Source organism: Archocentrus centrarchus, chromosome 14 (assembly GCF_007364275.1).
Source record: "Archocentrus centrarchus isolate MPI-CPG fArcCen1 chromosome 14, fArcCen1, whole genome shotgun sequence".
In the NCBI taxonomy this organism is placed as follows: Eukaryota; Metazoa; Chordata; class Actinopteri; order Cichliformes; family Cichlidae; genus Archocentrus; species Archocentrus centrarchus.
In genome coordinates, this window is record NC_044359.1 from 36,145,147 (window position 1) to 36,160,635 (window position 15,489).

Consider the following 15,489-nt stretch of genomic DNA (forward strand, 5'->3'; position numbering starts at 1 on the left):
ATTTTTAAATACTCCCGGTCTATGTATTAAACTCTAGTTTTCTGATTATTATAATTATTAGGTTGAGTGTTTCCTTATTTCCCTTCGAATTTAGTATTTGTTTAAATTTAGCTCCTTGTATTTCTTTAGAATTCTTATCACATAGATTTGATCATTTATTTCTTAGTATTTGGAGCCTCCAGTTCTTCTTATAAATTAAATTCTTATATTTCAGTTTAAGTTAATGTGTTTATAGAAATTAATTTTAATTTCTCTTTGTCCTCCTGTGCTTCCTCAGTATGAGCTCATTCACTGATTTTTCCCCACTTCAGTGGCATGTTGTTCATTTCCTGTTTTATGTTGTTAACTAGTTCCCTCTTGTGAGTTTTACTTCCCTCACTTACTTGTTAACTCGATTATCCACACCTGTGTCTCATTTTCCGCAGCTGTGTCCACCCCCCCCCCCCCCCCCCCCCCCCCCCCCCCACACACACACACACACACACACACACACACACACACACACACACACACACATGTATAAATAGTACTGTCTCCTTTTGTGTAATCTCCCCTGATGTTTTCTCACTTCTGCTCAGAGTTTCTGGATTTCTTTATTTCCCTTTGTGAGTTTTGGACTTTGGCATCAGACCTTAATAAAAAGGTAAAAAATGTTTTTTTTTTTGTTTTTTTATACATTAATTCATTAATTCAGTCATTCACCTGCAAGTCATGACACTGTCACACCCTCCCATCCTTCATTACATCTGTGTTGCAGCCACAGCCAGTGATCTCAGAGAAAGCCATAGACATATTTGGGTGTGCTGCACAGCTGCATGTCTGCAGGCTCAATCTCAAATGTAAACAGAGTGGCACGAGTGCTGCCAACTAGTTTAGACAAGTCAAAGAAATCCCTGACAGTGGAACAAGCTGAAGATCGAACCTGTTTTCTTTTCCATAGTGGTAACCAGTGCTTACAACCCACAACATGACACTCACTGAGGGAGCAAAAATAGATCCTCGCTGTTTACCGCTGGCTCATAGTCACGGTGCATACCCTCATTTGTATTCTGAGCTGTCAAAAGCTCTGATATCATCAGCTAACTGAAGCTAAACTAAAAATATGAAAAGTCAACACAGGAGTTTGTGTAGATGGTGCTGAACAAAATCCCTGTTTACAGCCAGACTGGGGAGGATGTGGCGAGGAGAGCATATGCTGCAGCAGGGTTATTTGCATAGAACTATCACTAGTTGTCCCTTTTGATTACATCAGATAAGGGCTCCTTCTGTTTGGTCATGTGGGAAAAAGTGATTAATTTAAGATAAGATGTTTTTCATATTTCTACTGGTACACATGTGGGACTGATTGTGAGAAATGTTTAATCAAACCTAAAGCTGAAAACGCAACGTTTAGAAGACAATTTCAAACATGACATGGTGGCAACTTCATCACTCTTTTCTTTCACTGTTTAAAGTAATGTATAACACTGGGTGCAAGAGTTTCAAGTGTTACTGCTGTGTGAGTTTCTGCTGCTCGCAGAAGCTTTTCTCTCCCACAAATGCTCTTTCAGTCACTGTCCTCTCTCAGGCAAAAGAAATTTTCTTGGAAAGCACAAAGTGATTAAAGCTCGATCGTACAGATTTTGTAATTATATTACTTTGGACAGTCATTTTAAATGTGAATTATCTCAATAGTAAGACAAAAAAAAATCTCATGATGTTATTTTAACTCAGAATTTAGATCTTGAGTGAATGCATCAGTGCCTGAAGCTGAAAAACGCTGATTTTGAACAGAAAACAGAGACGGAGTCATAAAATATGAAAGGAAGCAGGCAGTTAGTCTCTCCATAAATGATGTAGCTAATAATCAGGTTATCTTTATGCCATCACTGTTTCAGTCAGTTTAATTAGGTTACTTTGTGCCCATGTTTCTATACTCACCGCTTTCTACCTCCAGCAGGGCTTTGGTCAGGATGCTGCCAGCCACGCTGATGGCCTGGCAGATGTAATATCCAGAGTCTTTAACTTGGACATCGTTGATGGTCAGCTCGCCACTCAGCGACACAGAGAATCGTCCCGACTGTGACGGCTCCTGGACGGGGAACAGCAAGATCTGGAGAAGAAAACACATCAACCATATGAGCCTTTTTTATTTTACATGAGCTGAAACAGGGCTCAAACTAAAATGACTAAAAGTCCTGACACCAAGAAATTTATGTGACTGCCTGACATAAGCGATTCCACTGGCAGCTTCATTAAGAAAGGCAATTTCAGACACACAAACACTGATCCAAAAAAAATGAGGTCCTCTTCAGTGCTCAAGCTTGAGGGGTTTATCAGCCTGTATGACATTTTCAATTAGACAAACACTTTGGGTCAATTCAACATTCAATTCTCAATGTTCAGTTTGGGAGTTCATATTTGGATTTCTGGTTTTGGCTTTGATTTCATCATTTTTCCAGTGACTATTTGGTGTGTTGTGGAGTTTTGATTCTGTTTCATACTTTATTATCCTGCTGTTGAGTTTGTGATTTTGGTTCATGTCTTTATTATCGTTAGTAGCAGCAGTTTACTTTTTAAAAACATCTGCAGACATACATGGAAATGCTAACAAACTTGTGTGGACACTGGCCGTGTGTTTGTGGATGACTGTGAAAAATGCAGCCGTTGCCAGTCCGAATGCTTTCCAGGTGTTACTGCATGGTGGATCAAAATCTGATGGCACTTTTCTGTTTTTATTCCATTAATTTTGACAATGTCTGAAACACAGTCCCAAACTGTGACAGAGCCTCCACTGTGCTTTACAGCTGTAGACTGTCACTGTCGACCTCTATCCTGACCTCCTCCATACACACTGATGATGATTTGAACCAAAAATTTCAAATTTGGATTGTCACGCCATGAGCCGTATTACTAATTTTGTGTAATTTGGCATAGCTCAGGCTTTTCTCCCTCTTCTGATGGTTTGGCAAACAGTAGATGGATCAACTGAGGGGTCAGATGCGTCTCTCAGGTCCTGTATCAGTTCTATTTCCTGTTTCTTAAGGACATGTCTTTCAAATGCTCTTCATCTGCTGTAGATAGTTTGGGTTTTTTTTTTTTTAGGCCACTTCTCCTTTTGAACTCCACTTGTCAATTTTCCTCAAATTTATTATGGACACACTACATATCGAGATATGGCAAGTTTTCAGCTAATAGGTTTTTGGGAATCACCTTGTTGGTGTAAAAATACCATTTTACAAACAGTGTTGTCTTTGGCATTTGTTTGCAGGTGGTATATATTTCTGTGACATGCTGCTAGTAACAAAGTGGCTAAAGACACAATTTAAAATTAGTCCCCTGTTATATGTAGACAACACTGGTGCATCCCTTGAGTTAGGTGCCTTTTTTATGCTTGAATGACTCATAAGTTAATGTTAGGTAGCTTAATAAACAAACCTTCCTCTGAAAATGGTCAGGTACAAAGACTGAACGTCGGGCTCCTTGAAATCAAACTATAATCAAATGGGGGGGGGCTCAGCATACTGTACATGGAGACAGAACAGATGAAAGGGTTGGCTTGCTGCAAAAAATTCTATTTTACACAACAATCCAACAAATTATTTTTTTTATCCAAAAATGTATTTTCAGTATGGGTCCAGATTGTGTACTCAGGAAAACAAGTTGTATGAAGTCAGAAGGCAGAACACAGCACACTAACATTACTGCAGACACATGAGCTTCACCAACCGCTGCCGCACCTGCTCAGAGAAACTTCAGCAGGCTTAACTAAACGTATGACAACACTTTCTCTCCCCCAGCTCATCACATACTGACACTTGGACTCCCTCTTGTCACTGTTTAATGCACTGTGTACACCTTTAGTCTCTTTCTAATATGCAGGTTCCTCCAGCACATTATTCTGACAGAAACAACTGACAAAAGTCCTGGTGAGGAGGCAGGTGTGGTGATGGCTGCCATATTCATACAGCATTCTGTTTTATCTGAGCAGGTGGAAATAAAGTCAAGTCCTGCGCATTAGCTGATGTCTCAGTTTATTATTATAGAAGGGTCTCTACAGATCCAAATGGAAAATGTGATACAGGGCACATTAAGACACTTTAGCCAAGACTGTTGGTAACACACCTCTACCTGCTTTCATGCTATTTCTTACTTAATAAGTGTCACACGTGAGGTCTGCTCTGTTCTGTGCTGGGGGCTTGTTGCTGGTCTCCCTGCCACTGGCATTTCATATCTGCACATGGCAGGGTAGTGTGGACTCAGGCAGAGCCACACTGCTAAATTATTAATTTACTGCAAATGAAAATGATAATCATCTCTGGACTTTAGTGGGCCTAACAAAACTTTTATTTTTTGCCACGTTTGGTTAGTTTGGGGCACCAAAAGAACATCTTTAGGTTTAGAAAGAAATTATGGGAAGGATTAAAACGCATCCTTTCACTAAATCAAGCTTTAGTGACGACCCCAGCAGAGGACATTTTTCTGTGATCACATGCCATCGATTTCACAATCAGACGAGCCTGCATGCTGAAAAGAGAGGTTAAAGTGTATCCAGCGCAACACAATCTAACACGACTTTAGGGTGAGAACAGGTTGATTTATTTTTGCTGTGGTTTGAAGCAGTGAGTACCACACAAATGAGCACTGTGTTAAAGTGCAATAATAAAAAAGAACCACTACACCTGATCATATACTTTTCTGTAACTGTGTAAACACAGTAAAATCTCAGCATTGCACTGAACGCCCAGCCAAAATTCCCAACAAGCTGCCCACATACTTCTCCTCTTCTTTCTCCTCTTACTCCATGCTTTCTCCTCTTTATCTCTCTCCTCCACACTTGTTCTCCCTCTCCCACACACATTCTCCAGCGCACCCCCCCCCTCTCTAATCTGTACCTGGGAGCCATGCTACAGGCACCCACGCACTCTCATCAGGCCTTTCAGCACATTCCAACAGGCTGCAATGCTTATCATAAGGTGACTCTCTCACAGACACACACCTACACACACGCACACATACACACACACAACTGAACATATCTGAAGACGTGCAGGTCTTTGATAAATAATACACTGTGTGGATGATGGGAAAATGAAGTGTGTGTGTTAATGTTTGTGTATGTGTGAGTCACCGTGGCACCAAACTACAGCACACAGCAAAGAATGATAAAAGCAAAGGCTGGCAGTCAAGACCACGACAGTGAAGGGAGACAGCGGCTCTCTTCAAAGCACTTTTACCCAAGTGACATGCAAACAAAGTCATTAATGTCATAAAAAGTTACATTAACACATTTTTTATTTTGTCAGCAGTTCTTTTAGATTTAAAAGTGGAGGAAACAGGATAAAGTTAATATCAAACAGCACTGTATCTGTAGCATATTGCATTACACTAAAGTTTGGGTTTAGTAGATTTTAGTGTATGACTGTGCCCCCCCTGACCAGAGCCCCGTTTATCACCCCCATTGTGATGATGCAAATCATTTATAGGTTTTTCTTTCTTCTGTGCTGTTAGCATAGCCTCCAGGGTTCTAGCCAGAAAAAAATTCACAGGGCTCCATTGTAGGACGGGGGCGGGGTCCCCCCTCAGTACCCAAAGGCTGACCCCTCTGTAATGGATGATGTTATGGTGTAATGGAGATAGCGATCCATTCTCATAGCTAACAGCTGAAATTCTCAGCCTGGCGTAGCATCGTGCGCTCAGCCGTGAGCTGGAGCCCTGACCTCTGACCTCTGACTTCAGTTCTTGCTGTGGAAGCAGATTTGAGTTTTGCTTGTTTTCTTCAGAACAAATTTTAAGATGTCAAAATTTGAACGAACTTGTCATGAACTGCATATCTGAACTGCAACACACCCTGAGCTTGGAATAACTGACACTTTTTTAAACTTCTTTCACACGAGATGGCAGAACAGCACATTATTAAAGTCACGATTCACAAAGAACGTAGCAGCTTTACATAGTCAAGCTCCCTCCTTTATGACCCTGTTAGGTCCTGCTTTATTACTGCATTATTTATGTGCAGTTTCTCCATGTTGACCTTTGATACTTCTTCTGATTGCTGAAAAAGAATTTCTTTAAGAGACTTTTTTATGTATTAAATGTATTAAATTATGTATTTGTGTCAGTTCTAAACTACCTTGGAGTTAAAAAAATCACCGGTGAAGGTCTGCATGTCTGTATGTGCAAGTAAAGGCATGTGAACTATTTTGTCTTTTGTGTTTTGTGGTGTTCATGGAGCTGTGTTGGTGCTGAAATGTGGAAAACGATGTTTTGAGTTTGTTCTCTGAATGTGTTCATTGTTAGTGTGTTGCATTTGCATAAACTAAGCACCTTGAGGCGACTGGTGTGATTTGGCACTATATAAATAAAACTGAATTGAATTGAAAACTTGAAGTCTAGGATACTTTTTGTTTTGCATATTTGAAACTAGCCGTCTTCAGTCTAAAGCAAAGACCGATTCACCAACAACTTTATTTCTATTTTGTTTCTGTAATTTATGGACACATACGAAAAGACTGAAGCTGTTTTTAGTTTTATTTGTATACTGATGTAGAAAACTACTACAAGAACTGCTTCAATACATCACCTCTCCATGCACCGTGCAGGTTAGGCTATGCCAGAACAACAACCACAATATAATTCATTCGTTGGCTGTATGAGCTCATGTATGATATAGACACAGTATATAACTGTGATGTGGCCCGTTTCTAAGGTTACTCAGCTGAATCAACAACCTCTGTGCACCAGTCCTCCTGGAGTCTGACACAAACTTAACCTGAGACTCTGACAGATGCCTCAGAGGGCAAAATCATAGAAACAGAGCATGTTTCACAGCTACCATAAAAGAAATCAGAGCAGATGTCTCACCTGGCTGCCTTCTTTTTGCCAGAAGACGGCTGGTGGAGGGTTTCCTTTGGTGCCACAGAGGAAGGTTACCGTACGACCTGGAGTTGTGATCTGGTCCCGTGGCCGAACCACAATCTGAGGGGGCACTGCAACACAGAACACAGAAAAAACATATTGAGGGCAAAATTGAACTGAAGCCATAATGTGACATTATTTATTTTTATTTTATTTTACTTTACTTGCACTGAGATTAATAAACTGAGAATGTGCCCGCAGTGATGTTGAGCATGTTAAGCTGTGACAGACAACCGTGATGAGTACTTGAAAGTCTACCTTGCCTGTTTAACTCACATGTCACAACTGTGACTTTTACACATACCTACAGTGCCCTCCATAATGTTTGTGACAAAAACACAATTCCTGTAATTTTGCCTAAAGATGTTTTTTCAAAAATACTTCAATGAAAAAAGAAAAACTTTGCAGCCAGTGTCTGCCTGAAGTCTAGAACCCATGGGCATCACCAAAGGTTGTGTTTCTTCCATTGAGTGCTCTGCTTGACCTTTCCTTGCAGGAACCTTTATAATTCCTGTAGAACTGCTCAGAGAAGTACTAGCATTAATTAAAACTTTGATCTTAAATATGATCAGTCCATCTCTATTAATGGGCTCTGTACCACGGGCCTTTCAGGTGGCAGTAATTAAACCACTGTAGCAGTTTTCTAGATGCTTAAAAAGGCATCACATGATGCAGCTGTCTTAGCTAATTATAGGCCAATCTCCAACCTTCCTTTTCTCTCAGAGATTCTTGAAAGAGTAGTTGTAAAACAGCTCACTGATCATCTGCAGAGGAACGGTTTATTTGAGGAGTTTCAGTCAGGTTTCAGAATTCATCACAGTACAGAAACAGCATTAGTGAAGGTTACAAATGATCTTCTTATGGCCTCTGACAGTAATGTCCTTGTTCTTGTATAACACTTTTCTACTCTGAGCACTCAAAGCACTTTATACAGCACGCTCTCATTCACCTATTCACACAAGCTACACTTAAGGTCTAACATTCACACACATTCATACTACAACGGTTGCATCAGAGAGAAACTTGGGGTTCAGTATCTTGCTCAAGAATACTTTGGCACACAGACTGGAGCAGCCAGAGATTGAACCAGCAACCTTCCAATAAGTAGGTGACCTCCTCTACCTCCTGAGCTATAGCCAATCCTGTGGCTCATCCTTGTGCTTGCTCAGTGCAGCGTTCAATACTGTTGACCATAATATTTTATTACAGGGATTGGAACATGTGGTTGGTATTAAAGACACAGTGCTGCAGTGGTTTGAATCATATTTATCTAATAGACTCCAATTTGTTCATGTAAATGGGGAGTCTTCTTCACACACTAAGGTTAAATATGGAGTTCCACAGGGTTCTGTGCTAGGACCAATTCTATTTACATTATACATGCTTCCCTTAGGCAGTATTATTAGAAAGCATTGCATACATTTTTATTGCTATGCAGACGACACTCAGCTTTATCTATCCATGAAGCCAGATGACACACATCAATTAGTTAAGCTGCAGAAATGTCTTAAAGACATTAAGGCCTGGATGACCTCTAATTTCCTGCTTCTAAATTCAGATCAAACTGAAGTTCTTGTACTCGGCCCCACAAATCTTAGAAACATGGAGTGAAACCAGATACTTACTCTGGATGGCATTACTTTGGCCTCCAGTAACACTGTGAGAAATCTTGGAGTCATTTTTGACCAGGACATGTCCTTCAGTGCACATACTAAACAAATTTAGAGGATTTTTTTCTTTCATTTGCACAATATTTCTAAAATTAGAAACATCCTTTCTCAGAGTGATGCTGAAAAGCTAATTCGTGCATTTATTACTTCTAGGCTGGACTATTGTAATTCATTATTATCAGGCTGTCCTAAAAGCTCCCTGAAAAGCCTTCAGCTGATCCAAAATGCTGCAGCTAGAGTACTGACAGGAACTAGAAAGAGAGAGCAGATTTCTCCTATGTTGACTTCCCACCAAGTGCTTGGTCACAAAGGGTCGTCTGATTATTTTCTCTGTATTATTGTACGGTCTTTACATTATAAAGTGCCTTGAGGCAACTGTTGTAATTTGGTGCTATATAAATAAAACTGAAGTGAATTTACCTTGAGAAACTCTTGGATTGCTTTTGCAGTATGCTTCTGCCATTATCCATTTTCACTGTGAAGTGCTGTTTGATCAGTTTTGCAGTGTTTGGCTGAATCTGAGCAGAGAGTATAGCCCTGTACACTTCAGAATTCATCCTGCTATTTCTATCAGCAGTCCATTATCAATAAACACTAGTGGCCTGATTCCACTGGCACCCATAGATATCTCCACCATGTTAGGCAGATAATGTGGTACGCTTTGGACCATGAGCTGTTTGTCTCCTTCTTCATACTTTTCTCTTTCCATCATTGTGGTACAAATACAAGTTAACCTTTGTTTCGGTCCAAAGATTTTATTTTTATTAATAGAACTGTGCAGGCTCTTTTCTTTTCTGGAAAAGTCTAATCTGACCTTTCTGGTCTTGAGTCTAATCAGTGGTTTGCACCTTGTTGTAGACCTTCTGTTTTTCCATTCAATGCAACAGATCATTGATTTAGCCAGTTCTGGTTTCTGCTGTCTTTCTGATTTATTGACTGACTGTTTATTTAGCTTTTTTAGCCTAACGATGGCCTCCCTCATTTGCACTAATATCTCTTTGGGTCTCATATTTGAAATTATATTGAAATTACATTAAATACAAATTAAATACTATGAATCAACTTCAGATACTATGCCTGTTTCTTTTGTCATGAAATAACAAGGGATCAGGGCTCACCTGACCATGAAACTGTTTGTCAGTCAGTTAACCGATTCATTTTGAATCTCTGAAACTGTGTATAAAAATGGTTATAATTCAGCCAACAATTCATCCATCCGCTTATCCTGTTCAGGGTTGCAGGAGGGCTGGAGCCTATCCCAGCTGTCATAGGGCAAGGTACACCCTGTACAGGTTGCTAGCCTGTTGCAGGGCTAACACAGAGAGACAGACAACCATTCACACCTATGGACAATTTAGAATCACTGGTAACTGCATGTGTGCATGACCAAATTACCCAGAGAAAACCCACGCAGAGATGGAGAGCACATGCAAACTCCACACAGAAAGGCCCCGGCCAAGGTGGAAGCAAACCAAGGACCTTCTTGTTGTGGGGCAGCAGTGCTAAACACCACACCACCGTGCTTCCCCCAACAGTTCATGCACAAAACAAAACAAAACACCTGAATTAAAGCTGAAAATCTGCACTACATTCACGATCGTGTGTAGAGGCAAAATGAAAAAACTGAAACAGAAATGGGTCATTCTAAAGACTGTAATAGGATGCCAACCTTCCTGTGAAATTTCTGCCTTCACAGATGTTCCACCATTAACTGTAAGCAGCAGTACTGCAAAGTGGAAGCATTTATGAACACAAAGTGTTTGGCCATGCAAAGTTACAGAGCAGGGTCACCGAGGTGCATAGTGTGTAAAAGTCACTAATGCTGATGACAATGACAATCAAAGCAATACCAAAAGATGCTGTTTGATATCATCATGAAATATGGTGAAATCATGGGAGTCTACCTGACGTGACTCAGGCACAAAATCATGTTTTCGAGTGTTACATTAAAATGTGTATTTTCAAATTAAATCCATCCATCCATCCATCCATCCATCCATCCATCCATCCATCCATCCAACCATCCATCCATCCATTCATCTGTCATGATCCTGGGTCCATTTACCCAGCATTTTTGTTTATACTTAGTTGCTGAATTGTGTTTACCTTATTGGTTATATTTTGAATTCTGCTTTCCCAGTGTTTCCTGGTGTGTAGTGTCTAGTCCATGTCTTTGTTTCTCTGTCTTTCTTTCTGTTTTATTTTGGCGGTCTCCTGTTCTCCGTGTTGTGTTCTGTGTTACTTCCTTTTTGTCATCTGTGTACCGCTGCGTGGGGCTTCCCTTTTAGTTCCCAAGTGTGTCTCATTTTGGATTTATGTTGCCCTTTTGTTTGGGGACTTTGTATCTTGTATTTTTGGACACTGAAAAGAGTTTCAGCATTAAAGCTGCTTAATATCAGTTCTGTCTCATGCGTCCTGCAGTAACACAGCCTAAGTGATCCATAAATCCATCCATCCATCCATCCATCCATCCATCCTCTTCTGTCGACAACCTGTCCAGGGTGTACCCTGCCTCTCACCCTACAGCCGCTGTGAATTAAGTAATGAATCATTTTAAAGAAATAACTGCAGGTTTACTTTAGTTAATGTAATATTAAGTAAACTTTTAATGAGTTGGTGAAATATAGTAATCAGACCAATTATGCTAAACATAACTTTATGCTTGTGTTGAGCACTGATGCAATACTATACAACACTACACACATTAGTGTAGTAATTAACAACCTAACTAAATGCAACGCGTAGTAACACTGAATCAAATTTGGGATTTTTCTGGGTTTCATTAAATGTTGTGCAGTGAAAACCTAAAAAATCTGCTGTAAATGCCTGAATGACCTGCAGTAACACCAGAGAAACTGGTCTTTTGTCACATCAGAACCACAGAATCACAGTTTCCACCACACTGTGCAACTGACTGTAGACATGACACAGAAGTACACAGAAGCTTCAATACAAACACATAATACGGAACTGAGGACATTTTACCGGGTTAATAAAGTTTACACTGGCCAAATTGTTTACAAATATGCTGTTTTTTTCATCTGTTGATGCTATTTAACTTTTTAATCTTATTTCTTTTACTTATTTTTATTCATTATATTTATTTGTTATTTTTATCCTATGAGAAAGCCAAACTGAATTTTATTGTACTATGTATAATGACAATAGAGAGCATTCAATTAACCTAACCCCACAGCTGCAGGAGGAAAGGAGCGCACCCGGAGAGAACCTGCAACCTGAAAGGCCCCAGACTGGATGTGAACCCGGGACCTTCTTCAGAGTAGGTCAGTGCTGTTTTTTGGTTTTTTTGGAGGCAACTTCATCATATGTAAAAACATAATTTCTTCAAACATGGTTTAAAAAAACGTCAGAAATGAGGCGGATTTAAGCAGTTTTTGCTTCTTGTTTTCACTGTTATAATTTCAGAGACTGCATTTCACCCAGAGGGCACTCAGGTCTAAATTTCTAGCTGCAGGTGGTAGAATTCAGTCGGGGTGTTTGCATCATCCCAGCAGCTTCTTTAACTTATGTCCAGCTTTATTAACAACTGAGCAAACATTGCCCAGAATCAATGTTTTCATTAGTTAAAAATGCTGTTGTCTTCCTGGCCTTTTAAAACAGTGCTCAAGAGACTGAAAAAAAAAGGATAATTTACTGCTCGTTTCTTGACAGTTTGTAATATTAAAAAAGTGTCACGAACTGTTTCAAATCTCAAAACAGGGACTCGAAGCAGATAACGGGATTTAAATAACCCCAAATGTATTTAATCAAATTAAACTCAAACAGCGATCTCAGTGATGTGGTGGAGGCAGCTGAGAGACAAACCCGGCCGAGCTCCTGGCTGGATGGGGAGAACAGGACAGTGTTAGCATTAGCAGAGTGGGAGGGATCGTCACATGAGCAATTAAATAAAAACAAATAAAAAATAAATAAACACTACATCCATTTCCCTTGACAGGAATTCTGGCATTTTCAGACTCCTTTTCCACTCCTGCATATCCATCACATTTCTCAGATAGAAAAAGGAATACAAACTGTGACCTTTAATCCTTGAGAGAAGCTTCAAGTATTTGGGTGAATGGTTATTTGTGTCATAAGCAGATTGTATGACCTTGATTTGTTTGGCTTTTTGTTTTTGATAAATCCTGCAATTGATGGTTATTGGCAAAGCTAGAGGGCTTAACACTTTATCCCACACTATAGAAAACAGCCCATCAAAAAGGTCAGCCCACAGGAGCCTAAATTCAGGTTTGTGGGTCATCTTTCTGATCCGGAGCATCTTTGAACACAGATGGAGGGCAAAGGGGGGGGGACTGCAAACGAATGGTAAGCTGTCTCACGTTCTCATTGCTGCACCACGCCACGCGCGCATGTGTGAGCGTTCATCCACACAGACACACGTCTTTGATTTCTATTGATTCTGTAGCAAAGTGACAGTCCTTCCTCCACAGAGGGGAAGGGGGTGCTGGGGGTGAATGCATAATTATGCACCAGTCCTAATTGATTTCTCATCTTCCCACCTGATCTCCTGCTTCACGTTAATTCTCAGTCTCCATTAGCTTTGAAAGAAACACAAAGAAGGAGAAAGAGACAGCCTATGGAACAGAGAGGAAAAAAAACGGCAAAAACACTTAAGAGTCACAGTGAAAGAGAGGCGACGGAACAAATAGCCAACTCTGCTGTTTCTCCATGAAAGGCAAAAATCCCGAATAAAGACACCAGAACCTCCTAAACACACCTCCTTAGAATATTGAAGTAAACATGAAATATTGTCTTCTCTTCACATTTGGAAAGCCCATGATGACTGATGTTCTGAGGGAGGAAAAAACACAGCTGTGACAGGTTACATTGCTGTGACTCACAAATGCTGCCTCTTTAAGTCACATCTTTGCTTTTTTAGCTCCTATGTTCAAGCACAGCCTGAAATACATTTTGAGAAAGGCTTGCAGACGTTAGTTATCTCAGATGTGGCCAATTTCTCATAAACAAGCCGAGTGCTTAAATGAGGAGAAGCAGCTTGGAAACAAAAATCAGAAGCAGACGAGTGTGAAGAGCTGAAACGTCCCCGATCTCTCCACTGACCCGCCTGCTCCCCCTAATCGCCTACCTCAGATGTGAGTGTGCAAGCTTAATTTCATGCCTTGTATACACTTTATTCACTTTTTAGACTGCTGCCACCATGGGCCCCTCTGCACAGCAGGAAGACATCCATGTGTCAACAGCGGGATAAATTACAGCTAATGGGGTGTCTTGGCCGAGCTGGTCAGGGTCATGTCCTGGGATCAAACTAGCAGCCCTCTGCTAACCCTAAAGGTCAATCCGCAAACATACACCCCTGGGTTTTGTAGGCCAGTGATATGGAACCATCTGTCTCCACTCTCCCAGTTACCTCAAGGACTCAAGGCTTCCTGTCAAGGCTGATGCAAGGCCTGAAATATTAAAGAAACACAGTGTAATGCTCACTTCTTATGTAATTCATCTCCAGGCCTGTGCACATATACGCATGTAATGAAAAGACAGGGGAAAGGATGCCATATAACTGCACTGTTCACCAGAGTATTTAACAAAAACCTGTCAACACCTTAAAATTTTCTCCTCATGCCTGACACAAAAGCCATAACTTTGACCCAAATACGGTGACAGCTAGGAATATTCAGGCTATTAAAATGCTGTTTTTGGCACACTACACAGCCCTGTCTGGAGAATAACAGTGTTTGATTTGAAGAGGCAAGCCGGCACATTGCCTGAAGCTGTAATAAATAATTAGCAATAATGGGTGCACCCGGCATGACACTGAGCCTTAGATTTAGGGCAGCAAGATGCATTAGCATCCTCAAAAGGGATGTAAATGGGGATATAGATTGTAAGAGAACAGCTGAAATATACATGGAAAACATGAGCAAACAATGCCTGCATGTCACTCGTATAATAATTTAACTGTAAGAGACGCTGGCTTTTTGGTATGTTAGCTTTTGCTATGCCTTAAACTAACTCAACATTAATACCACGGTACGTTCATTTTCCAATTTTATGCAATGTAGAAACTCATGTAGAAAATGATGCCACATAAACTGATAACTGCTGGTGTCAGTGTCAGTCGGGGAGGCAAAATGGGAAATTTCTAAATAGAGAATGCAGCACTTGAGATAGGAACTCAAAGGATCTTGCAGACTTCTTTCATATGCTGCGTATATTGCCAGAGCTGGAGAACACATAACAAAGCTAACATGCCACGAGGGGAGCAAAAATAGACAACAGGCTGTACGTTAGATTTCCACAGCTTTTATGAAAACTGCCAGACTCAAGGAGGAACGTCTAGTCAGGGTGTAAATTGCTTAGTGTTTTTGAAAGTTTGTGGATAGGTCTGTTTTATAAGAACCAAATGTTCTCCTACAGATCAGAAATAAGTTTCAAATTTTAGATATTTGACTTGTTCTTGGTGTTCAAGTTGAGTTCAAGGGGAAGGTAAATATGAGGCTTGAGATGGTAAAATTTAAAAGGACATTTATGATCACATCAGATCACTGCCACATCGGACTGCGTTATGATCCCAGAGAGCCTAGAATATTTAACAAGGACATTATTATTTTTTTATAGGTTTATTAAATCATATCAAAAAATGCCATAATACACTTGGCATGTAACCGCTGAGAGTAGCCAGTGTAAATGTTTCCTCCAAGTGGTGGGCTCTCTGATCCTGACGTCGAATGAGTTTCCAGTAATTGTTCAAAGCGTTTGTGCGTGCGTTCCCCAACAAATCCTGACAATTCCTCGTGATAATCAAACCTGCTGGGATTGAGCACCACCTCCTCTAAACACAAACAACTTTTTGTTGTATTCATGTCTACGTCACTGCATTCATTAAGACATAAATATGTTATCACAACAACATGCAAAGGTAACCAGAGGAGCAAAGCTCAAA

General features: G+C 40.3%; 1 protein-coding gene across 4 annotated transcripts in view; it reads right to left on the reverse strand.

The window, feature by feature from the left end:
- Nucleotides 1-15,489, reverse strand: part of robo3 (roundabout, axon guidance receptor, homolog 3 (Drosophila)) — a 95,050-nt gene that overhangs the window by 30,932 nt on the left and 48,629 nt on the right. For all 4 annotated transcript variants that reach the window (XM_030746180.1, XM_030746179.1, XM_030746177.1 and 1 more), the window contains 2 exons: nt 6,844-6,968; nt 1,921-2,092 (listed from right to left, as the gene is read on the reverse strand). In XM_030746180.1, the coding sequence (XP_030602040.1) occupies nt 1,921-2,092; nt 6,844-6,968 (297 nt within the window). The remainder of the gene's footprint in view (nt 1-1,920; nt 2,093-6,843; nt 6,969-15,489) is intronic.